General features: G+C 35.1%; 1 protein-coding gene across 1 annotated transcript in view; it reads right to left on the reverse strand.

Annotated features, from left to right (window-relative positions):
• The window catches only part of LOC138130162 (uncharacterized), a 306106-nt gene that overhangs the window by 8316 nt on the left and 270277 nt on the right, over positions 1-27513 (reverse strand). The window contains exons 4-9 of the mRNA XM_069046556.1: positions 25361-25451; positions 24984-25294; positions 23653-23839; positions 23247-23597; positions 21128-23144; positions 13420-13488 (exon numbers count right to left, since the gene is read on the reverse strand). Of these exons, the coding sequence (XP_068902657.1) occupies positions 13420-13488; positions 21128-23144; positions 23247-23597; positions 23653-23839; positions 24984-25294; positions 25361-25451 (3026 nt within the window). The remainder of the gene's footprint in view (positions 1-13419; positions 13489-21127; positions 23145-23246; positions 23598-23652; positions 23840-24983; positions 25295-25360; positions 25452-27513) is intronic.

The following is a 27513-nucleotide window of genomic DNA, read 5'->3' on the forward strand; positions in this document are numbered from 1 at the left end:
AATTACAATACGGCCATCCCTGAGTTTTTTGTTCTTCGTAGGTCATTTTGTGCTCTTCAAAAAAAAATGTTCAATACAGTTTTGCTCTATCCTACAATTTGACTGGATTGAATTTGTAAATTGGGGATTACAAGTCACCCTTTGAAATTTGAGTATCGTATGAAATATGTACATTAGAACACACCCCGTATACCAGGCAAGTGTAGTCAATATTGACACGTTTTGCCAGCGAAATTGACACCATCAGGATAATTAAATAAGGCAGATATTGGTAACCTAACTGTTAGGTGTACAAGATACAAAGTGTCAACCATTATTATTTATGCGACCATTATCTATTATCTGTCTAAATTGTATGGGTCATAATAAAACAATAATGACATAAAGCTTTACCTTCGTTAGTTTCTCATTCATAATTAGCTGTATAATAGGTACTTATACTGACCATTCATAAATCACGAAAAAATCTAGAAACAAAGACCGTCAAAATCGCAGTTTATCAACCTTTCAATTATTTAACGAGTCAGGTATCTAATTACTTTAATTAGTCTCGTACCAACGCTGTTAATTTTTTCTGTTTTGTTGAAATGAATGAACTGTTAAAAATATATAATTTAGCAGGAATGCTGGTGATGTCAGAAAAAAGTTTAATATAGAAAACGCGCGTACTCACGTTCTTTTGATAAAAAATAAATGTCAGTGGCGGAAAGGTTAACGTATTGGATCGAGCGCTGACTTTTAATTTTTAAGGTTTGGGCAAATTCAGCAAATTAGTAAGAGTGAAACATTTTCGAGACTCACTTTTTCGATACGAGGGTAATTCGAGAATAAACTGAAAGTTTTCAACGATTGGATAAGTCTGATGAAATTGAGGAGCGACAAGAGAAAAACGATGTGAAAACGAAAACGGAGTAAAATTACCACATCAAACCTACTTAATTTACAAAACAGGTTTATTTAAATGCAATACCTAAGAAATTTACTTAGAAGAAAAATATTTACAGCATTCCTGTTTCAATTTCCAACTTGCTTCCAGCCACAGTAACTTCGTGTTAAAATGTAAAATAGGTATTATTTTTGCGGGAATTAGAAGTTTAAACATAATTTGTGTAAACTTCTGTTAATCTTTTACTCAGCTCCAGCTAAATTTTGGGTTTTCCACTGAGACGAGAAAAATATGAGAAGTACACAATACTGTGGAATATAAGTACCTAAGCAAAATCTCTACAAGTATGATATTTATCTAGAAGTCTTATTTTTTAAATCAAGTTTGAAAGTAAATAAATTTCGACTCTTATCTACATAGGAAAATTTGCTGCAATTTATATCAAAATTGAAAGAAAAGTAGAGGTCACGGATTTTTTATTCCCTGTGGTTCATTTTTCATACACTTTTTTTAGTTTAGTTGAAAAAAACTAAGCATATCAGCAGATAACCCACTTTTTTAAATGCTAATATTAATACAACGGTATAAATAAATACGTAAGAGGAAAAGCGAACAAAAATCCATAACTATACAGAGTGTCCCTGAAATGCACGGCAAAAATTTAACCACGAGCTACTGGCTTCATGTAGAACTCGGAAAAAATATTTAAAAAATTCTATGTCAAAAAATAAAATGACATTTAATTTTTGAGGTACAATTTTTTTTTTAATTGCTTTTAGTCTTGTACGTTGCCCCACACCCTCGTAGGTAAAATTTCGCCACATTTTAAAAATACACCCTTGTATACCTATCATATTTTATAAAATGTACGCCAATGCGAAGTAACCTCTAGGAAATGTGCTTTAAAACAAGGAAACCGCATTGGTGTACATTTTATAAAATATGATTATTCAAGGGTGTATTTTTAAAATGTGCCGAAATTTTATTTTTTGACAGAATTTTTTAAATATTTTTTCCGAGTTCTACATGAAGTCAGTAGCTCCTGGTTAAGATTTTGCCGTGCATTTCAGGGACACCTGTATGTACAAAAAACCTATTTTGCTGGTTTTTAGATGCGAATGTCAATAAAAAAATATATAATTAGGTACAAGAAAAAGATAAACAACAACAACTAGCCTTTAACAAGGGTATTTTTGCGCAACTTTGATAGCGTCATGGTTAAAAAGCGTCACCACATATTTTTTTTTCTTAAATTGTTGTTAAGAAACCGCCATTGCGAGGTCTTCCGATCATTTTCGAACACTTATAACGTCACATGACGACTCTTTATATTATTGTTTTTTGGTTAATTTTGTATTTAATCCAATTCTTTTTGAGAAAAATATAATCAACATTTTCGTCCTTACTGCTTATTGTGTTCTGTCTCCTTTCTGTTATTTTACTTTAAATTATGTCATATGTTCCTTTTGTTCTTTTACTTAAACCGTAAAAAATATGTATATCTTTTGTTTCATTTCTTTTCTAAGTACCACGTTTTAATGCACACAGATTGCTAGGCTGAAAGGCCGTATAAGAGAGTGTTCAAAAAAAAAATGTTTGCATCTTTTGACGTGAGAGTGTTATTAGAGGGGACTGTTCACCCCAAAACATTTCCGTAAGTGACGCAATTGCTGTCATCCTCACACCCTCTCTACTAAATTAGTGTCAAGTAATTTGCTGATACTTCTCCAGTCTAAAATATCGTACAATACATATTATTTCAAAGCTAAATACGGTGTGATTGAGAATGACTGAATCTGTTGGTAACAATGAAATTTGGTAAATTTGAAATTTACCATCAAAGGTTCACTTTTGTAATAGCGTAAACATAACCGACATAACCAAAAATGTTTTTAATGTCGTTTCCAGTTAAAAAATCCGGTTCAGTGTCTATTACGAATCAAAAAACATCAGTACTTTTCAATTGTTTCATTGCCAACAGACTCAGTCATTGCTGATGTTGTGTAGTTTACAGCCTCTCACTTAAAAAAAGGTTTGGAACAATTAGAATTAGTATTTTAAGTACCTTTACCATTAATACGCAATGTCAAACATTATGATATTATGTATGTAGTTTGAATGGTTAATTACATACTTTACCGCACTTGTGTGGTCCAAGTTAAACTGACATTTTTTTACACTTTGACTAAGATTTTGCTTGTATTAAATGCAATAGTGGCATTTGCTGCAATATGAATGTCCCAGGATATGCTTTCTTCGACTGTATCACTCATCTTCGCAGAAGCATGGGAGAAATAAAAAAAATGTTTCCTGTAATATTATCAAGAGACGTTATCAACCCTTTTAAGTACTTGTTTAAATACAAGGAAAATTAAAAGGCACTTATTCCATTCTTTTATGTCCAGCACTTTGCAGAGTTACTAAAGCAAATATGTAAGTACAGGGAGCGACAAAATAACTCAATTAAACTTAGTGGTTCTTCGATCTAAAAATACCACTTAACAGTCTGCTAAATTATCCTTTCATATGAAGTTTTAAAATATATGCGCGTCAATATACGGTTATTACTGGTGGTCATAGAGTTCCTCAACAAATGATGAGTGAAGAAGAAAACAGTGTATCTAAAGATTTTCACAGCTCTGATTATGATCACGAACGAATCAACGGAAATTCCAAAAGGGATCAATGAGAACAAACTGTTCGTGATATGCAAATAAGTTTTCAGTCAATTGTGACAGAAGATCTAGAATTGAACATTTTCTTTGTTGAATAGGTTAACAACCAACAAAGCAGAATGATTAGAAATGTGTGATTGGTAGAGCTCCGGAAAACTTCTGCCGTTATTCAATAACATTTGATAATGTGGGGTGTAGGGTAGTCAAAACGTCATGGAGCCAAAGAAACTCATTGATTTTATTGTTTTTTTTTAGACTGTATTTTTGCTGCAGAGTTACCTCCCTATTCACCAGATCTGAACCAATCATGATCAATTTTTGTAATATACCCCATAAAACTCGAAAAAGAATGGGACAAATATTGTGATACAAAATTTTGCAATAAGCACAAAACTTCGTATGAAAGAGACCATTTTTAAACGAGTTCAGCATTATACAGAGATTATGTATCGTTTACATTCTGTAAAAATTTCAATTTTTTTAATGAAACAGGTAAATATTTCGTTTTAATTTAATAATCGCTAAGTAGGTACATTAATTTACATAATTTTTTACTGAGAATTCTTTCAAATCTTTAGAAAAAATTTGGTGTCATTGACATCATGAAAACATCACTGGTTTTCGAAATAAATGGAATTTGATATTAAAGTGCAAAATTTAGCTATGATTTATTTATTAAATTTGGCGGTCACTTCCATAAAAGAGGTTGACGTAGGTTATTTATGGTACCCTTTAGGGACCAAAGAATTACCAGAAAAGTTCTCAACAGATGTTTACCACCAATGAGGTATTTACATATTTATGACACTGCAGTCATAAATCTTAGTCGTTTTTCGCTGTTAATGTTAAAACTGAAATAATTTAAAACTAATCCTTTTCTTTTGAAACGAATTTCATAAATATGTTCCTTGAATTAATTGTGAATTATGAGCGTGCACGGAAAAAAAACTGTTTGCTCAAAATCAATTTTTTTAATTTTATGGTTCTGTATAGTGCAAAACTGATGCACGTGATTTTCACAAATGGTCTGAAGATCCTGGCGTTTTAATATTCTGATGTATATCGATTTCACCCTGTATACGTATTAAATCGAAGTAAAAATTACCTGACGAATTATCTGGCCACACCCTGCATTGTGGAGTTTGTTTTTTTCCTCTAATAATTCTTTCGTTCAAAGTTCAGATTTATGTTAAAGTAATGAAGTATGTATTATTTCATTATGTATTTAAGCAAAAAAGAAACGGTTTTGAAGCTTTAATCTAAGCAGCCCAGAAATAATAAATATGTAATAGTGACTCCAGGACCAAGAAAATCGCGATTGTCATTTTGTATTTGCCATGTTTCAATAGCCTTTACACAAAAACGTGGATGAGCCTTCTGTTTATATTTAAATATAAAAATTCAAAATCAATAAAGTGCACCTGGGAAATCTTCGGTGAAGCAGTAAATAGAAAGTCGACTTGTTATTTTTTCTCTTTACGGTGGGTATCTGTTTGAAATTTCGTCGAATTAATATTTATTAATTTTTATTTATGATAAAAACACTTAGATATCCATATTTCATTAGACGGAGGGTTTTTATGCGCATATGTCGGACACGGTCGGATGAGTATGTGCACCTATAATTAGACATGTGCAGCGTGCAATTTTGTCGGAATTGTAATAATATGGTCGCAAAATTTTCAATTTTTTTTTATTACTGGATGACGCGGCACGACACAAATCACTTGAGACAATTCATACTGAATTTTTCGGCCGAGTAAATTATACCTTGCAAGGGAAAAATTCTTCAAAGAGAATGACGGCCGCACGAGCGAATTCCGGAAGGGGTTGGCAGGAGTGAATTTCGAAGGAAACCTCAGTGGGAACACGAAACCGCAAACTGAAATTGATTAAGCGATATTCCGTTTAATGTTGATAGAGCAATAAAATCGGTCGTCACTTTCGTCGTCTAACAAATGCAGAGTTTCTAGTTGGGGAGTACAGTTTGAATAGGTTTGCAGTGCCCAAAGTGATGTGAAGTCGAGTGTGCAAGAAGGTGAAGGACACATACCTGACGATCTATATTTTGCAGAACATCTTAGTTATTAAATTAATGTTTGGAACGTTGGGTACCTACAAAAAAATTCAACCATAATAATATGAGCAAAAACGAAGTTGGATCGTAGTAAATTCTTTCGCTTCAAACTATCAACACCGGGTTTTACCTTACCTTCCAGTCATACATGCACACATTTGTTTTTGTATTTTTTTTCAAAAACAGTTTTGAGAAATCCTGTGTCAACTCGTGATTTATAATCTGACTCACACTATACTCGTACTTGCTACTTTTCCTTGTCAGCAAATATTACAAGAATTGTAGAAAAAAAAATGTTTACATATTTGTCAAATAAAAATCTTGTTCTAAATTTAAAGATTTTTTCATTCTTCTTTATCACTTAAAAAATTTCCTTAAGTTTCATAATGTAACTTTACTGAAGTGGTTGGACTATTGACTAATTATCGTTAACTTTAATTTAATGAAACTTGTTACCTGATAAAATCTTTGCAACATGTTTATTAATCATTAATTAAATTTACTTTAGATTGCATCTTGGGTCAGCTGGTTTTGGCGTGATGATTACCAATAAAAAGATCAACCGGTATAGATCTTTGACAACTAATCAATTCAATTAATATTAATAATTAATTATTATTATTTGACATAATATAGCACTTTTTGACTCATGCAATGGTAAAGAATCATTAACATGTGATGGTTTGATGGCCCGTAATGTTGAATAAAAAATTGTTGAGCAATAAATTTTCCTCATAACACTAACTTTGTTTGTGCCTCCTTTTGCGTTTTAGAATTTGTATAGTAAATATTTTTTGAATAAATTCGGATCTAATCAGTAGTAAATAAGTAAATAAGTCTTGCGTCATAAGAAATCGATGAAGAAATGATTAAAGAATTATGCAAGTATGCATTTTTATATTAAGTGGTTGGGAATTGATTCAGAGATTTTAAACTTGATAGAGAATTTTGTGAATTGTTGTGATAAGAAATTATTGATTCGGACCATTTCTGAAACAACAGAGTGATTTTTCTGTAGGTGGTGAAGAAAAACTATTGCATCACGAATGAATTCACTGAAAACATCAGAAGTGCAATTGACAATTGCCCTTTATGGCAAATTTAGGAAACATTGAGTAGAACCTGGATGGAGAGATTCGTTAAGGTGGATGGAATTTGGATCTACAGATGAACTACTTGTGTGTTAAATTAATTTTCATAGAACACTGCCTCACAAGAGTTTATTTCCATGACTGCTACCAATAATTTCGATTTCAAAATGTTGCAGCAACCCTACCAATTTGTCAAATCTAGTCCCCACCAACCCACATACTCGTATAGTAATAATTCAAATGAAAAAGTATCATTTTGGGAAAGATGAATTTGTAATTACGGACAAAAAAAAAGTGTTTTAGGTGAATCCATTTTTGTCCTGGTTTTTTTATATTACCGATAATAATAGTCACCCTTGTAAATAGAATATAGAATCGTTCATTGATTTGACAAAATGATTAATTAGAAATGATTCAAATTAGAAAGTTTTATCCTCCAGCATGAAATTTTTAATTACCTACATAAACTTTTAAAATTAAATTAATATTTAATTAAAAATATTAATACGCATATTGTCACTTCCAATAACATAAATTACTTCCTATTTGTTGACTCACTGCATAGCAAACAATCACTACACAAAAAGGTATAGATTAGTAAGTTCCTCAAAGAAATTTATTTGTAATTTGACACATATTCTAAATTTGTTTTTTCTAACAATGAATCATTGAAGAAAATCAATTATGAAAATGTACAAAATTTTCACTTATAATATCCCTAGTGCATTGATTATTTCCGGAAATTTTTTCGAATGCATTTCTAAAACGTATTAATTAGCCCGAGTGGAACACGAACACGTTTTGGAAATGCATGAGATATTAATCAATGCACGAGGGCATATTCGGTAAGAAAATCGCAACGACACGGACATTATGCTTCTTCAATTATAAATTTTTAAATCGTACGACACTCATTCAAGACCAATAGAAAAATTAGTTCACGAGCCATAACCAAGACAACAACAAAATAAATGATTTTGATTGGCTGAAAAAATTTCCACTTATTAATTTCATGTTGGGTTAGCTAGGTGCAAAAAATTTCCAGGAAATCTCAATATTGTTATAGAAACGACACCGAATTCTGTTTTTCTATTGGCTATTTTTAAGTGTCATGCGATTTTCTTAAAATACTAACTAAATACTAACCCTGTATTATTAATCTTCAATTAAATAAACATTTTTAATGAAAATAATTAATTTTAAGAAAGATACCTTGCACCTTGGGCAAATATTGGAAAAGCGTTAAGTACTTTTATTTGTGACTCAGTCACAAATAAGTACTTCTAGCAAATCATTCATATCTCGACACATAATCTTAAATTATTATCTTTTCTCAAAATGAATCACTCATAATGAGAGATAATGAAATAAAAATCATCAAGGTCAATTTAAACATGCATTAAATCTTTAAAAGTTTGAATTATATTGTTTATCCACCCTTAATTAAAATTTTGCAAATGTTCAAAGATCTGATAACTATCTAATCTAAACAATCAATTGTAAAATGATAACAGGAACATTGTCTTTGACAAATGATAATTTGTCTTTATTTCTTGACTCATTTTTTGCTGAACAGTCATTGGTATAAAAGTAACTATGTAAGTATGTAGAGCCAAAAGAATTTATTGGAAATGATCTCATCATTTGACACATCAACAAAAACCATTCAAACAATTCACTTTGAATTAATTTCATTAATTAATCGAAAATTTACAGACATTGCAGATCTAGTTGTAATGGTTCTCTTAAAATATTTTATTTGGTAAACTCCATTTGCTGATGGATTTTATGTTTTTAAATTCTAGTTCCAAAATATAACGCGCTGAAAAATACCGGACGCGCCATGTTAATTATTTGGAGTTGTTCAGTGTACTATTGCGGACAAGGAATCTTGGACGATTTGTCATTCGATTGACATAAAAACGTAAAACTGGCTTTAGGTGCAACTAACCTCACTTTCGATTTTTGTAATTTTTATCATAGTGACATGCCAAAAATAAACTTTCAAATGTCAAATAGTTTCAAACGTCAATCATAATGACAATAAAGCGTGGCTTACATTGAAATTTTTTTAACTGACGTCTAAAATTCCGTGTCCGCAACTGTACCATTGGTAGCTCTGCATAACAATTCGCGCCACTTGCCGTTCTACGCGCACATTGTATTGACAGCTGTTTATATGAATGGATTTTCTGTTTTTTTAATTGTTAGAAATTGTTGTTGATATTAGTATTACTGATTCTTCTAAGATGAATGACAGGATTCATTTTACGCTACTACGTTCTACTTTTTATCACGTCACGTAGCATCAATGTAATCCACGTGGTCACGTGTTCCGTGTCTGTCAAAAAACGTAAATCTATCGCAGAATGAACTAAAAATCTAATTTGCTTCTTTTTTTAAATAAGTGTACTCGTATAATCAAGAATTTCGAAAAATTTATTTTTATTTGACATTCCAAATTTATATTTTTCAGACATTCACTCACAAACAAAGGAGAATAAATGTCCAAGATTATGAAGATTTCATTTAAAAGAAAAAAAAATCAACAACATGAATCATGAATTGAAAAAACAGTCAAAACGAGAAATTTTTATAATCTGTTTCAAAATCAAAAATCCACCAACACTGCATTCTACCTTGAAAATACAACCGACAACGTCGCCAACTTTTGTTTTTAGTGTGTCTGCAAGTGTCAGAAAAAGGTGGGTTACCAAAGAAAATTGTTGGACAGTCGTTTTGGTCGTACTTCATCGTGTTTTTTATTCTCATTTTATTATTTCACTCAAAAGGTATGATATGGTAGCTACCACCTTTTTGTACATAATAATTATTTTGTGTTATGTAAATAAACTCAACAGTTCAATGTCAAATTATGGCGGGAGGTAGAGCCAACCCAAAAAAATGAAACTTATTCTAGGGATTTCTTTTTTTTCTGCCAACATACTCGTAATTCAACAGGTGGTGGATTTTTGATTTTGAAACAGATTATAACGGGTGACTATTAAAATTTTCACTTAGGGTTGGCTATGGATCATTCTTTGTTTTCCTTAGACACTGACAAGTTTGACATTTCAATAAATGTTTTTTCTCTTAATTTGGTTATGTTTCAATTGTACTGACTGATATTTGTCGTTCGTTCTTGTGTGTGTCTAAAGTAATAGAAAAAATAAAAACTCGTTCAAAGCCAACTCTAAGTGAAAATTTTAATACTCACCCGTTATATCATATTATTAATCTCCCGCGAATAAGGGGTTTTTCAAAAATCCAATCAACAAGTGTGTAGGTACAACATTCCAAAAATATGATTTGATATAATTATGTACTATTGCGGGCAAAAAAAGTGGGACATCAAATTTCTGTCAGTTTTGAAAAATTCGATGTAGTTCAAGCTTTATTGTCATTTTTTTTGACACTATTCCAGCTGACAGTTTAAAAATTTATTTTATCCTCCTATTTTTCTTTTCCAAATTCCCTCTTCTTTTGATAAAGGTAGATTTTGATTGGAACTTTGCATTAAATAAATATTCACTACGTGCTTACTTACAATCGCTCCCTACAACGTACAATACATAATGACAACGTCAATCGATTCAAAGTAGGGTTAGAATCAGGTAAGGGTTATTTCACATTAAAAGTCAAGACAATGACGTTGATGTCCCACTTTTTTTGCCCGCAATAGTACTCGTATTGTGTACAATATTCATTAATTTTTATTTCTTACCTCCTTGTATGGTGATGGGTCATTAACATAAAAAGGCAAAAAAGGTATGGAATGGCAGTACTTCCAAGAATGTTATTTATAATTTGACACATATTCTAAATATATCTATTTCTGACAATGAATCACAGAAATAGATAATGAATATTAAGCTATAACAATTTATGGAGACTTCGTTTAAAAGAAGAAACCAACAAGGACTCTTCAAAAAATCATTATCAGTTATTAATCTTAATTAAATAAAAATGTTTCTCTGTTACATGACAAATTATCCGTCTTAAATTGATATAAATTATGTATTACATTTCCTAAACTTGAAACATCTAAAATTTTTCGCAAAAGTTACAGTTTGTATAATTCCTAAGTGGATGAGACCAACAATAATTAGATTGGCTAAGTTTAAATTAATCTCCATTAAACTTGACGGTAATTGCGAGCGACTTCTCCGGTAGTACAGATAGATATATTTGTTAAAAATTAAACTGAACAGCATCAATTATTACCAAACAAATTAAAAGTAATTCTTTTTACAATTTTGGAACAGTTTCACTGCAAAACAATACTATGGTGTTGTTTGCCAATAAAGAAAGCGCCTCAGAGCATTATAAATTGAAAGAAAGTCGTCACAAATTTCAGTTTGTTTCCGTTCTAGTTCAACAGACCGATGAATCGAATAAATAAATAACGTAGTGTAACTTGGTGGAGCCTTGGTACTGATATGTAATACGAGCAATAAAAGCCAGTTCGTTAAATTTCATTTAAATCGACGTGTTGGAAGTTGATAAAACTGTCATTAATATACCATTCCGATCATATTATTACTTACATTACGAGACATTCCAGGATTCTAGCTATGCAATTCTATTAATAGATCTATATTTATAGATTTCTAAATCAAAAAATATTTGGCAGAGCGTGAGTCGACAATTTCTTAAAACTGGCCAAAAGTGGTATTGGTGTGCTGTCACAGAACACCTATTTATAGAGCGCGTAGAGTTGGTAGTAAAAATTTCCCCTTTTCCACACTATCGTTTGAGGTTTGTCTATCTGGGTCTATAATTTTTCTGCGGAAGCAAATAAACTCGCTTATCACGCGTCTAGAAAGCTGATAATAACGAACGTTCCCCGAAATCAGAAAAAGTGGTACCATTTCGCTAATGGCCACTCACCATAAAACCTCTTATCGTTGTTTACCTGAACGTCGAGTATTTTAGTACACCGACGACACACTTGCCTACATATTTTTTGAACGAAACTAGAGCCGAAGAAGCGCTCCAAACGAGGCCATTTCGGGCAAAACCCACCCGACGGACGTCCTTCTTTCGAAATCTGGACGCGAAGGGTAACTCGATCCGTTTCAGTTGCGTTTGTCCCTGCTCCCCCACTTGGAAGCCACATTAAGATTATTTATATCTGCGTCTCACCGAAATAGACATTTTGACGAGTCCGAACTGGAAAAAAATCATTGTGCAACGTGCGTGCAACTCGACTGCACCAAAACGATAAATATCGAGTTGATAATTTGGCGGAGTTGCCCTGTTGCTAACTCTCCCTTTCTATTGATCCGGGAGTGTTGGGGGACTGCAGAGAAAGAATGGCACATGGGCGGAGGCACAAAATGAATTTTCTCCTGTAATCCCTCAGATCGTGTGATTTCGCAACGACACGATAAAATTATGGTTTCCTGGACAGGGATCGATAAAAATTGCATAAACAATGAATCCAGGGCTGATCCCTGAGGTGCACACGACCAACGAAAGATAATTAACTGATGGAAACGTCAAATGTGTTGTAATTTTTAGACCATCGATAGAAGTTCGTTAAAATCCGTTAGTCATAAGGAAATGTAGAAGTGTATTTGGTTATGAGTGAATGCTAATAGATTGTTCGGAACGAATTAGATTTAACAGAAAAATTGTCGGTTAGGAGAGTCGGTTGGTTTCAACGGATTGTTTCTAAGTTTAAACATTCGATTGTTATTGGATTAGTAATTTTGGCCGTTGGAGCTAGAATGAATGTGAGTGGTTGAATGAAATGGGGATGTATGAGTATAAAAGTAAGAGAGTTACTGTAAGTTGAAGGAGAGAAATTGTGAATCCAAGACTGAGTAGACTTAAGAATTAGAGTTAAGAGTAATTCGAGTGTATGGAAATAATAAATCATCGTTCATAATAAAGTTAGTGTTTTAAATTCAGTGTTCGAAATTGATTAAACATCCTGACAAGAGCAAAGAAGGAATATTGCTAGTTTAATCAAAAGTGGAAATTCAAAGAAGAAAATATTTGTAACAAATGGGACAGTACTTTTGCAAACGTCGCGTGTACGCTATTTACTTATTTATAGAGTGGCGTAAAATGTTTGTTACTGATGCAAACCGTTTTCGGTGGAGAATTAGGCCAAATGCGCCACCATTCCTAATGGGATCCGTCTGGTCAGTCAAGACTAACATTTTTTACGATCCAAATAATTAATACGATTTCAAAACAGAATTCGCTATCAGAATGCAGTCACTCAGCAAACACTTAAAGACTGTGAAATTAAATTACTGGAATTGTGCAACGGCTACTTGAGTGTACGATAAATCGACGATAACATCTACAGCCGTTAGTCAAATGAAATGGAAGTGCAGGAAACGAAGGGACCAAGTCCAAAAATGTGATAATCCGCAGCGGGGGCGTCTATAATTAGAGCACCGTTGTCTCGTGTCGTGTTGAAGACTCCACCTGAAAAACTGATCTCTCGAGCTGAAAACGTGAAGTCTACAAGGACTCGAATATTCGCAAAATTCTATTTTCGCCCAGCAGAATACTCCAAAGCTAGTATCGAACGAGTCTGGTAAATGTTTACGGGATAACCGTACGCCAATGTGTTCCCATTATCGACGCCCATACGAAACCGATAAATTCAATTTAAGCGATTCGAAACAAAGGTCACAAATTCGTTACTATACGGGACGATGGTCGACTCACCATTAGCATTTTCGTGGATTGTGGGCGACACGATTTCCTTCTCCTTCCTCGGTTCTTTTCCGTTGTTTCCTGCCGAAAGAAATCGCCGAATGAATATTTATTGGAAATATTTGTGATGCGACAAAACGAGCATCTGGACCAGATCAGAAAGCGATTTACATCAGAACGAGTCGATGCATTTTTATCGGGCGTTTGCATTGCGAAGGTCATCGTTCCGATGAAATGCCATCATCACCGGCCTCTGACAGTTCGAAAATGATAAGTCAATGAATAAGAGAAAAATGGTGAATAATCTCGTCACGTATAAATAGCTATGTGTAATTCGAAAAATTTCTCGGACGAAGCGCTTAGTCATTTTTCGAAATAAAGACAAAGATTTCAAGGTCATTCTTGGTTGTCTTCGTCACGTGATTGGTTTTTTTCTTTGATTAAATTTATCATAGTGGGAGCTGATCGGTGTGCGTGGCGACACCTAGCACAGAGGAGTCGATACACGAGACTGCGACCTGTCAGCAACGACCCGCGAAATAAACAACATTTGAATTTTATTGTTATTGTGCCATTTGCTACTGAACTGTTGTAAACAAGTTTTTTTTTTTGTATTTGCATTTTTATCTGGAAATATATCAGTAGCATATCTGCACTTCTACGAAAGCAGTAAAAATATTAAGCAATACATTAGTAGATTCAAGTGCATATGTACACAATGCCGAATGCGATAATTATATTGTACTACTGATTAACTTGAAGATATGTTTATTTTTTATGAATGTCTGATATTATATATATCTGCAGAAAAATAACAAGCACTTTAATCTTTACCGACGAACGCTGATGAAAAGTATTCTGTTAATATGTATAATTATCTTAGTTATCGTTCTACCTACTGGTATTATATGTGTAGCTGATCAATAATCGTTTATTTTCTATTGTAAAACCCTATTGTAATATTCTAAATTTAACACAATGATAAGAAATATATTAGGTATGGCTGTCTATCTTTCATGAAATAATTTTCATTTCAATTTAAACATGGTTATTTACAATAATATAGATAAGTATAATAATTGTATCCATACTCTTATTTATAATTAATTAATAGACATAATACCATCGATAAGTCCAATTTTTTTAATATGCGTACCGAAAATGTAATTATTATCTTAATACAAAAATGTGTACTATGTAACATCTGATGCAAAAGTACCTAAATGGATACAATTCTAAACTTAAATTTTCGGAATCATTTTTATAGAACTTCATATGATAATCGGAGTAACATAATTGTACATAATTGGATAACAACCTAGTTGATGTACTTGTTTCCACTTTGTTCTTTATTTTCCTTATTTTGTACTTCTGCTCGTTACCATCTGATGCTTCTCACTTTATCTCACAAACTTTATTACTGAGTTCTACCCAAAAGTCCTGGGAAAGGTAGGAGGATTCAAATATTTGGGGACAAATGTTAGTTAAATTACATGTTTTGTGTAATGTGAACTAGTTAGGTTGGATGAAAAGAAAATATTGTCGTTTTGGTGACTATTATCGATTAACTTAGATAAATATAAACATGGCTTTGGATAAATACAGGATGTTTTCGAAGTTGAGGTGTTCCTTTTAACATGTGATGGTATGCGTTGTTCTAAAGAGTTTTAGCCAAAGTTACCTCAGTAAAATGTGTACGGCAATGAAGATACAATAAGTTAATTTTTTTGAAAATTTTGAAACCGGTCCTGCTCAAATTTGCGCGGATTTGTTAGAAATTAGAATTGATAAAAAAAATCAAATGAGCATGGACGTTAATCAAAAATACTGTCAGAGTTGTCATCTAATTAGTCGCAATGGTTTTATCATTACGAAAATAATGAGCTCACAAATATGTTGCTAATATGTATGGGCAATGTTATCACGTTATCAGAATGCAGCTGCGGCGTCCAGAGAGTACGCAGAGCGATTTCCAGAAAGACACCATCCTGGGACACGTCAGTTATTAATCTAGTACAGCGGAGAAATAGGCAGGACCGGACTCAAAATTTTAGAACACAATAAAAATATACAATCAATTATCTTCGTTAATACAAACATTTTACTAAGAAGATTTAGGCTAAAATTCTTAAGAATAATGTATAGTATCTCGTGTTACAAGGAACGCCTCAACTTCGAAAACACCCTGTATAATTAATAGAAATTACATTAAATTTAAATATCTAGGTTCATTGTTTACTGTGACGAATATAAAATTATGTTTGTAATTTTTGACATGAATAAATTATGATTACCATAAGTATACCCGGTGATAGTTCAGGCCGGATTAATTTATCATTGTGGATATTACTATCAAGTAATGTACCGGGTGAGTCAAGTTTTACCGCCCAAGCGAAGACACCCTCTTTTAATAGATTTAAAATTCTCAAAAAAATCAGGAATGATTGTGAATCGCTCTAGAACAGTCTGCAAAAATTACAAATTTTTTAATGAAACAGGTGAATATTTCGTTTTAATTCAATAACCCCTACATTAATTTACATAATTTTTTACTGAGAGTCCTTTCAAACATTTAGGAACAATTTGGTGTCATTGAAATCATGAAAACATCACTGACTCACTATGACTTATTATTAAATTTGGCGGTCAGTTCCACAAAAGAAGTTGACGCAAGTTGTTTATGGTACCTACCCTTTAAGGACCTAAGAATTACTAGAAACGTTTTCAACAGATGTTTACCAACAATGAGGTATTTATTTATGATACTGTAGCTGTAAATCTTGGAATAATTCAGAAACTAATAATTTTTTTTAATGCGAATTTCATAAACGTGTTTGAATTAATAATTGTGAATTATGAGCGTGTGCGAAAAAATTTTTTTTTGCTCAAAATCGATTTTTTAAATTTTATGGCTGTAACGGAAAATTGATTGCAGACATTTGAAGCCTTATATCACGGGAATGTAATCCTAAAGTTTCGTAATTTTTACTAATTTTTTAATAGGGTTAATCGTGCGGGCGGTAAAACTTGACTCACCTGGTATAATAGTTATGTTTGGGAAATTTGGCATTATCATTATTATCATTTTTCTTGTAAATTTTAGCCTTGATCGTAGCATCACAAATTCGACCGATGTAAGAAACCAATACCAAATACCATTTTTTGAAATCGTCACTCAATCTGAATTTTTCTGTTCAAATCTGTTTTTGCCGCAAACTTGTTTGCATTGGCAGTTGAGTTCTTGTCTTTTGTAGAAAATCCAACACTGAACGAAAGTGAAGTTTTCATTGTACACCTTTGAGAACCTGTCTCATTTTTATGGATCTTACAGGGATTATTTTCGGTCTGTCACAGTATTTTATTAACTTCATTCTCTTGTAATATTTTAAACAGTCTCGCTTAAATTTCTGGTAATATACGACTTGAAAACGCCATATTATGTCGTTGACACGCTCCAATCTGATAGTTTGCGAAGCAATTAATTTTATGTTTTTTTTCCTCCACTTCTTAAGGTTTTATTGTCTGATAAGTAGTGTGCCACTTCTAGGTCTAGGTCTAGGTCACGAACCTGTTCTATTCTTCATATTAATTACAAAAAATAACTAACGATGGTAAATCAAAATTGTTACTGGCAATTGTTTCAAAGCCTATTTTCGTATTTCGAAATTCCATTTACTTATGCATCAGACGTTATTTGTCTGTTTATTGAAAATACTGAGTTTTGCAACAATTGAAACCTTCAGTTTTGTACAAAAGCATTACCTCAGGCTTTAGACAATTTTGGAAAATCAATGCAAAAACAGCTAGGTGAATAACGTAGTTCTGTTTCAATATTTTCTACTAATTAGGACAATTAAAAAGTATTGCAGTTCTAACTAGTCTATTATGAAATGATTACTCTAAATTGTTGACTTTGCATACTTATAGTGTACCTATTCATTTTAAATATTAATGAATAAGTATAATATTATTATTATACAGGGTGTTTTCGAAGTTGAGGTGTTCCTTTTAACCTGTGATAGTATGCGTTGTTCTAAAGAGTTTTAGCCAAAGTCACCTTAGTGAAATGTGTACGGCAATGAAGATACAATAAGTTAATTTTTTTAAAATTTTTGAAACCGGTCCTGCTCAAATTTGCGCTGATTTGTTAGAAATTAGAATTGACAAAAAAAAATCAAATGAACATAGACGTTAATCAAAAATACTGTCAGAGTTGTCATCTAATTAGTCGGAATGGCTTTATCATTACGAAAATAATGAGTTCACAGATATGTTGCTAATGCATGGGCAATGTTATCACGTTATCAGAATGCAGCTGCGGCGTCCAGAGAGTACGCAGAGCGATTTCCAGAAAGACACCATCCTGGGCCACGTCAGTTATTAATCTAGGACAGCGGAGAAATAGACAGGACCAGACTTAAAATTTTAGAAAACAATAAAAATATACAATCAATTATCTCCCTTAATACAAACATTTTACTAAGAAGATTTAGGCTAAAATTCTTAAGAATAATGTATAGTATCTCGTGTTACAAGGAACCCCTCAACTTCGAAAACACCCTGTATGTACAAGGTGATTTGAGCCCGACGCAATTGAAAATGCAACTCACGATAGAAAGCTGAATATGGACGCCGTAAATATCCAGCTTTACGTTTGAAAGTATTGTGGGTTGCATTTTCAATTGCGTCGCCGGGCTCATTATTACTTGTGAATCACTCACTTGTAGTCCAATCAATAGGGAGTTTTACCTTGCAAAAGGTACAGAAAAGTTTATACTTGGCAGGTATCTTCTATCAGGCATATTATTAATGTTGTTGAGTTTGCGACCTTGGGAGGTTGCCGCTCGCCCCGCCATACTGGAGAATAAGGGTGCAAAATCACATTTTTGCGATTATTTCATTATCCGTGCGAGATACCTCTAGCTAAGTTAGTATAGAAAATGTAGAGCATGCAATTCTCTATATTTTTTTGTCAGATCAATAGTTTCGTAGTTACAGCGTGTAGAAATCGAGAATTTCTTTTATTTTTGTATTTTTTATTCTTTTCCACTCCACCACAGAGGTGGAGCAATAGGGTGCGTTTTTTTTTTGATGTGGTGTGTCCAGTGGGCACAGTCCACGATGCAGTAGAAGTTTACTGTTTTACTCTTTTTGATCTCTTTGTGGCGTAGACGGACCCTAATGATCTGGATCGAACGGTATAGAGGAGCTGAATTCATCAGAGTTTATGAAATCGGGAATTCCTCTTGAGAATTTTCCTCTTGTTCCTCAGGGTCATCATCATCATCATCAAGATCATCTGGCGTTTGCCAAAATAAAAATTCATTGATTTCAGGTATTTGTTCGTCTTGATCTTCAGATTCTGGAACGTCTGTGATTATTTCATTATCCGTGCGAGATACGTATATCTAACTTATTACAAAAAATGTAGAACATACAATTCTCTACAATTTTTGTTCTTCACGTTTTTTTTTGTCAGATCAATATTTTCGTAGTTGCAGCCTGTAGAAATCGAGCATTTATTGTTTGTCCGTCTACGGGAATATCGGACTCTAACGTGTATACTAATGAAACAGGTAAACGCCAAATGATCCTGATGATGATGATGATGACCCTGAGGAACAAGAGGAAAATTCTCAAGAGGAATTCTCGAATTCATGAACTCTGATGAATTCAGCTCATCTAAACCAATCGATCCAGATCATTTGGATCCGTTTACGTTACAAAGAGATCAAAAAGAGTAAAACAGTAAATTTCTACTGCATCGTAGACTATGCCCACCGAGGACACTACGTAAACAAAAAATGCACCCTATTGCTCTACCTCTGTGGTGGTGTTGAAAAGAATAAAAAGTACAAAAATAATAGAAATTCTCGAATTCTACACGCTGTAACTACGAAACTATTGATCTGACAAAAAAAACATAAAGAACAAAAAATGTAGAGAATTGTACGCTGTACATTTTTTATAATAACTTAGATAGACGTATCTCGCACGGATAATGAAATAATCGCAGAAATGTGATTTTCCACCCCTATTCTCCAGTATGGCGGGGCGAGCGACAACCCCCCAAGGTCGCAAACTCGGCAATATTAATAATATGCCTAATAGAAGATACCTGCCAAGTATAAACTTTTCTGTACCTTTTGCAAGGTGGAGCCATTTTTATGTCTCTATTGACTGGACTATTATTGTATGTTATAAAATATTTAAACTTGAAACTGTCTTATCTACTGACATTAGTGGAACTTTTCAAATTATCTTTCAAAAGATATTTTATATTGTACTGATATGGTTTACTTTCTATTGTTAACAACTGGGAAAAATCTCTTTGCTTGATAAACTAAACAAATTCTTTAAGCACGATAAAGAAGTGCTTTCTCTGTAAGAAATATCACTCTATTTTTAGAGCAATTAGTAAATTAGAACTTTTGTTATCTATACATTGAAATACATTTTTACTTAACTAAAACAATCAGTCGTTAAAGATAGTGATCTACGAGTATTTAAATGTAATTACTTTTTTAAGTCAGGAGTATGTACTTATAATGCGTTCGTCTTATTGAATGTTTTCAATTTTGGTAAGCACAACATTACATCATATGGTGTTATTGTAAAAAAACATTGTAGGGTATATATGTATTAGGTGCTACCAGTATAATATGTACTGGTAGCACCTAATTCAAATATTATTGCTTAAAACGACATACCGGGACATTTTTGTAACTCTGAACATCGTCCATACTTATTCCCTAGGTTCAATTTTAAAAAACACAGATCAATGCATTGTGAGTTGCTATGCAACCAACTATACCGAACACCAGAAATTTTGAAATAATGTTAAAAATTGTTCCGATTGATGGAATTGGTCTAACATGTGTTGCATTGGAAATGTCACGCACATTTCTAATGCTCTGATTGGCATAGAATAACTGCATTATGTGTATTTCTTCTTCAAACAACTTGACCATTTTGTTAAACTGTCAAGTGCTTATTTTCGTTACCTTGGTTACGTGATTACATACATGCATTGACCTGTGTTTTTTAAAACTGAACATAGGGAATAAGTATGGGCTATGTTCAATGTTAAAAAAATGTCCCGGTATACCTTTGAATATGTCTCTTTACCATGATGAAAAATATGGAATTTTTAAAAATTCATTGGCGTTTTTTCGTATCAGAAACAATTTACATTTTCAAACTGTCATACAAGTTTTGAGATTCATTTAAAGATCATCCAGTGTAGGCAGAAAGTGTTAATGTCATAAATTGGACAGTGTAATTTTTTTTTGTTCGGCACTGTCAGAATTTGAGAATTTTCTCCTATGTCAACGGATTTTGATAGCTAATTTTAAAGATTTTCAGCGATCTGGAGCCTTTAAGGGGCTCGTCGAACAAAAAACGTTGTATTCAACTCGTCAAATAAACTACTATTTATGTACCTATATGTTGTCATTAAATGAAAGCTTAAAATACAACATTATTTTTTACAGAAAAGAAGATCATCATGGCCAAAATAACTATCAAAAGAATTAATTTTTGTTAAAAAGGACGTTATGTAAAGTGAGCGTCATTATTTTACATGGATGTGAAGTTAATTTGTACAATCTTGTGAATCAAGAAAAAACATTTGTTAAAGATGCGACAGTAACAGTTTCTGTTTGCACTGAACAACTCAGTTATTATGTAGTTGGCTGCATAAATTTTTGGTTTTCCTAACCTTTTCTTATGAGTAAACTGGTAACTCTTCTCAACGCATCCCTGGGCGACCTTTGGAAGAACTTGGGTGTTAAATTTGGTGGTAGTGTGAGAGGCTTCCTGTTGGACTCCCAAGGATTGTGTCCAGATGCCATTCTGTCCAAATGCTCGATAGAAGCAGGTCTCCGATGTCTCTGCTTGGGATACCATCCCCTTCCGGGCCCTCCGGCCATTCTCAACAACTCCGCCCCTCTGAAGGCCTGTTCGAGCCCCGAATTCGACATTCCTCTTCTGTACCCCCCCGTCGACATGTTCCCGATCGTGTTGAGACTCCCTATCGTGTTACTCTGTCTGGGGGCGGTTTGGTTCCCGGGTATGTCCGGCGCCCTCCTGTGCGGAGTCCTCGGTATGTCGCAGCCTCTGGCGAAAATGGGGGTCTCAGGTAGACTGCAGGACGTCTGCAGGTGGTGCTCCTCCTGGGGGCTGTGCGAGGAGCGCTTCTGGAACGGTTTCCGTTTCGACTCTTGCAATTCCATGGGCAGGGTGCGTCTCTCAGATGGAATGTTTCTGCTAGACGAACTGTAGAAATTATTCCGTCTACCTCTACTGTAGTTCGCGTCCATCGAACGTGTCTTTAAGCTATTTGATACGGGATCGCGATGTGGAGGCACTGCAGGTGGCTCACTACTTGCGGGCAACGTGTCTGCCCTAGTCTTTTGAAGCGGGTGGACGATTTCGGAGTACTCGTCCTCGTCCTCCTCCACTGGTGACGGAGGCAACGGAGGGAACTCGTGCTGGAGGACCTCCACGCGCACAGGGAAGTCGGCCGAAGTGGACGTCGGCAAAGGCCTGTTCTCCCTGTGCGCGATCAACATCTCCTTGGCACTCTCCGACTTCTGAATGCCGTTTCTCTTCGGAAAAGCGGAACCGCTCTCTATCAACAACTGCCGGTAGTAATCCTCCGAGCGCTGGATCTCATTGTGGCTGCTCGACTTTTGAAGGTCGTGAGGTTTCTTTGATTCTCGTGCCGGCTTGGTTGGCGCTTTCCTCTTCTCCTTCTTCAGCGATTCTTTCTTGTTCAGCGATTCGACTCCGTTCAGCAAACACTTCTCGTCTTGTTGTATCACCTCTATGTCGCGTCTTTCGAGCAACTCGCTGATGTTCTGTTCGATCTGGCGCAGTGGCGAGATCTCGGTGCTCTCTTGCGAAGTCTCTCCGTCTTCCTCTTCCTCAACCGTCACATCTAGTTCTCTCCGAGGTGCGTATTCCTCCGCGTTCAAGCTGGGTAAGGAGACTACTCTAACGATCGGTGGAACGAGCGGGTTCAGATCTGACGTGCATTCAACAGGTGGACAGTTGTAGTCCTCGATGACTCCCTCTTTGATCAGCGACTTGATGTTGTCGAACGTGGTGCTGTGCTTTTTGAACTCGTTGCCGTGCTTGCTCTGCGGCGTGCTCGATCTAGAACTGCTCAGGTCGACGCTGAGTCTCGACGGAGAACTGCTCAGCTCCTGACTCAAATGTCTCGAATTGTTCAAATCTAAGCTGTACCTAGACTTGGGAGAATTGAGTTCTTGGCTGAGTCTCGAGTGCGGTGTGCTCAAATCCACGCTGTATCTCGAACTCGGAGTGTTCAGTTCTCGACTCAGGCGACAGTTCAGATCTGCGCTAAATCGAGACGCGGGAATGCTCAGGTCTGAGCTCAATCGCGAGTTGAGCGAAGAATTCGAGTTCACTGAGCTCCCCATGGTCACCAAAGCCTTTCTATCTTTCTTGCCTCTGCGCACTATGTAGGTGCTCGTTCCTGACAGTTGGTCTGAGCTCAATTCCGGTGGCAGAACCACGTGGTCGTCGGAATCAGAAAACGGCGACGTCACCTCGTCTTCGGTCGTGCAAGGAGGAGGGTCGGGCCAGTCTTCTAACTCTTTTAGCCTATTGGGTATGGAGCTGGTGCTGGAGTGAGAGCCGGATTTCCTTCGTCTTCTACCGATGACTTTGGTGCTACCCGGCGTGAGGAGGGCGTCGTCGTCTAGAGGCACCTACAACAGAAACGACCTTCAACAGACGATCTCCAAGAGGCGCCCCATCCGGACCACATAAAGTAAAGAAATACGAAACGGAGGTACTCGTTTGATACGCACCTCCCAGGCGATGCTGGCGCGTTTGTTGGTCGCTGGGGGCGGAGGAGGCAGCATTTCCTCCAAAGAATCATCAGAAAAATGCTCGTCGTCAGCCAGTTCGCTCAGAGGCCTCAAAGCGGACCCTTCTAAGTCACTAGATAGATTGTCTTCGCTGCCACGTCTCTTCACTTCTCGATGACGCTCCAGAGCAGTCGGGATGGTTCTCGGTGGCACACGGGTGGGAGATGTGATGGGATAGACCCCGTGCTGGAAGGGCAGACTACCGAAACGATATCCAGGAGGAGGAGGTGGCGGATTTAAAGTAAAATCGTTGTTTTCCCATCCGTACGGACGTTGGTGCCTCGTTTTCGGCTAAAACGAATTCCCACTCAAGCCAATTGATTCGTCAACAGTACCGCAGACTTACCAACGTCGTTTGAGTGGCAGTATGTATTGGATCGGGTAAACCGTTCAAAATTGGCGTATACTCATTGTTTTGGAACTTCTGAGGTGGTGGTATCGTTTCTACCCGAGCTGGTGGTAACTGCGTCAGTGGAAATTGTCGGTTCCTACTGGTGTTACTGGTGTTTTTCGGCCTGTGTGCAGGAGAAACTCTGCAAAAAATCGATTGTTAGTGGCGAGGAAAGAGATTCGGCACGAGGAACTGTGCAGTTTGCCGGGAGATTAAGACAGTAAAGTTTTTATAGGATAAAGATATGGCAAAGAGGGCTGCGATAGCTGATTCGATATCCCCCGTCATTTTTAACGTTGCACAGTTTCAATTAAATTTTATTTGCACAGATGAACCATAAAGGGCCACACATAAGGTAGATTTATTAAAAGAAAATAAAATTGTAAAGTCAGAATTGTGAATTTAAATTACATAGTGAGTCTACGAAATGGCAATAATTGTCTTATTTGCAATTTGCTCTTCACATCAAGTTAAAAGTGGAATGTAAATTGAAAAAAAAAAAAGATCTATGACGGAGATCAAAGGAGTAAAAGTTTTTTCATCACTTGGTGAACCTAAACAAGGCACGCAAGTTAATCATCTCGCAATGCATAATTTCGGAATGGTGTAATAAGAGTATGAGATGGAAAGTGGAATGAAGGAGAAAAATTCAATATGCATTTTAAAATGTTCGATTAGATTTGAAGTTGTCGTTTTTCCACTGTTATAAAGCGATTTGGAGAAAATGTGAATTAACAATTAAGAATGATTTGGCAAATTTTTTGGTCTCCATGTTTTGGCTATTTCCTCTAGGGACAATGTAGAGATTTACCTAAGACTGATATTCGATGAAATTCACACCTTCCTCGATTACGCTGCAAATTATATCGATCCCTTCTTATGGTGCGGTCGCCGCTCCACAAATTAATGTTGCAAGAGTTAACCAACTAATTAATTTTCATTAATCAGCAATACAAAGTTTCGAGTAAGTTCTGCACGATATGAAATCGTGTATATTTGTAATCCAGGACGTTTAGACCACTAATCAATTTCACTTGTCTCCGATTACTTGTGTTATCTCTGAATTTCCTCTTCTTTGTTTTTAAGAGAATTTTGTATAAAGTGGCTACTATTTTGAAATAATTATTTGTGTAACATTTGTACAAAGCGCTAGTTTTTTTTACAAGTGGGAAGTTTACACGCACGAGTGCAGCACATTGAAGTTATCATTGCTATCTTGTTATAGTTGAGCACGGAAATTTCCCCCATTTGCTTCGGTCATGTCGTCGACAACAAATAGCACTTACTTAGGCAGCAGCGTGGCGATGAGCCTTTGCGCCTCCTCCGGCGGCGGCGGAAAGTCGTCCGGATCCCCAGGATGCATAATTGTGGGCGACTGCGAGGCATTCTCGTGATGGACAGGCACTTCAGCCAACGGCTTGAAGGCTAAGCTGAACTTGGGTTTGCGGCCGTTCATGCTCATGTAACCGTCATCCTCTGACTGATGACCGAGCGAAGGGCTCTCGTCATCTGGAGTGGATGATACGTTTCCCGTGGTCGAGTTAGTGCTGACTTGTCTCAGCTGTGGCGTCGACGTCGACGTCGTAATTTGTTGTATCTGAAGTTAAAGAAGGGTGGAGAAATCTTACGTCGGACGATGGCCAAGAAAGCCGGATATACTCACGTTCTGAACTTGGTTCGCGTTTTCCACGTCGTCGAATTCGGACAAGACCCTGTCCAGCAGCTCGATGGACCGCTGCACGTCGTCGCTTCCTCTGGAACAAAAAACGACATTCGTCAAGCACAACGGATCGCTTTTGTATGAATTCTAACATGCCCACGCAAAGAACTCAAATTCTTTATAGATTTATGAGAAAAAAGTGAAAGTTCTGAGAATTAATTTATTTCTTAAATAACGCTAATTTGTGGAATACTGAACGATGAACCAAAATGATGCGAGAGTCCAAGTCCCTTTGTAGCAGTTTTCAGAAGGATTCTCCCAACTTTTTGAATTCTCTGTAATTGTGGATTACATTCGTCACTACAATTCAGAAACAAAAGAACAATCAGAATAGGAACATTCTCTGATTTCCCTCGACCAAAAGAGCTGCGTGTTTAGAAGGCTGTTTTCGTTTCATTACTTAGAACAACGTAAAACTGTGAGAGAACTAAAGTCCATTCAAAAATCAAAAAACCACCACCTGTTGCTTTAGGTTGGTAAAATTTAAAAAACCCTTGGTAGATATTTTTTCGTACTACTTATGTTGCTAACTATAAATTATGACATTTATTTGATTCAAAATAAAATTCAGTTGCTTTGAATTCTGTTCATATTGTTTTATTAGCTGCACGTTGCATTTATGTATTGATTCTTATTATTTTTACTTAAACATGTCCAGAAAAACAAGACATTTTATTAAATGTCTTTTATTTATTTGTTTATTAACAGTTAACCTCAAAATTACAATTCTCACCAAATTTTACACTAATCAGCATTGCCGATAGTAATTATCGAGGAAAATGCGACGTTGGTGGTTTTTTGATTTTTGAATGGACTTTAGGTACACTATTATTAAGTAGTTTCATGATTTTGATTTTTGTTTTTTTTTTTTTGGTACCGGTCCTAGGCACACTTATACTTATTAAGAAATTTTATTTTGTTTAAATGAGCAGAACCGCTGAAATCATTGCAGCCATTTAGAAACTTTTTTTTCTCGAATGTCCCTAATCGTTTATAACAAACTTTACTTTATAGTTAAAAAAATCTCCAAAAAGAATAAATCCTATTCTAGACTAGAATACCCCCTTAATTGATTCTTAGAATAAAAATTCCTCAGATATAAATAGTAAATATGAGAGTAGGAAGATAAATTGGATGGAAAATGGGAGAACTGCCATTTAACAAACTGTTATTAATAAGTTAAGATTCTACTTTCTGAAGTTTCGAGTAGTGTAGCATCAAACTGTTTAAGGCTAACTTGTAAAATAACGTATTTTGCTCTAGTCTGCATTACCTTAACCAGTTTAATTAACTTGCATAAAGATTAAAAGCCCACGGACTGGTTCGAACATTTCTTAGAATATTTTTGTCACGTTGTGAATCATTCCGTCAATTAAAATATTCCTGGAATGGTTTGTCTTTGCTGCTATTTTTTAATTGGCTCATGCTCTTGCACTATCTTTTATTAACAAATCAATAATTCATCTCAACTGAGAATAGCTATTTGTGTACCAAGGTCAAAAAGTGCATCTTTTTTGTTCGAGTCTGAGTTTTCTGGCCGAGGCGCAGCCGAGGCTTGAAAACAGGCGAGGACAAAAGGCATTTTTTGACAGAGATGCACATTAAATTATTTAGGCGACCGCACGAACTACAAAGCAAAATACATCATTGGAAAAATTACAAATTTATTCTGTACCTACTTTTTTCAAATAAATAAATGTATTAATACATATTAACAATTTTTTTATAGTACAATTTGTTATCAGCTTGCCAACAAAACTGGAAATTTACTTTTTGCAATACAACTTATTTACATAATTTATGGTGACAAGACAATTAATTATCTATTTGTCGGTTTCCTTGTTAACTTCCTAAACAGACCAACAGATGGCGCCACTGTTCAGCGTCCGAAAAAGAGTTACTCTTCGTCCGCTTTTGAGAACGTTAAATTGGTCCGAATTATGTTTTTTTGTCGTCGCACAAGAATAATGGAAATTAATCCCGAATTATTGCATTTGTCAAATTAACAACCACCTTAAGTCTATCCATTAAACATTTTGAATTTAATTTGGTCATTTTGTGCGTGAACTGACCCCACATATTGTACACTCCTAAGT

The sequence above is a fragment of the Tenebrio molitor genome, chromosome 5 (assembly GCF_963966145.1).
Source record: "Tenebrio molitor chromosome 5, icTenMoli1.1, whole genome shotgun sequence".
Taxonomy (NCBI): Eukaryota; Metazoa; Arthropoda; class Insecta; order Coleoptera; family Tenebrionidae; genus Tenebrio; species Tenebrio molitor.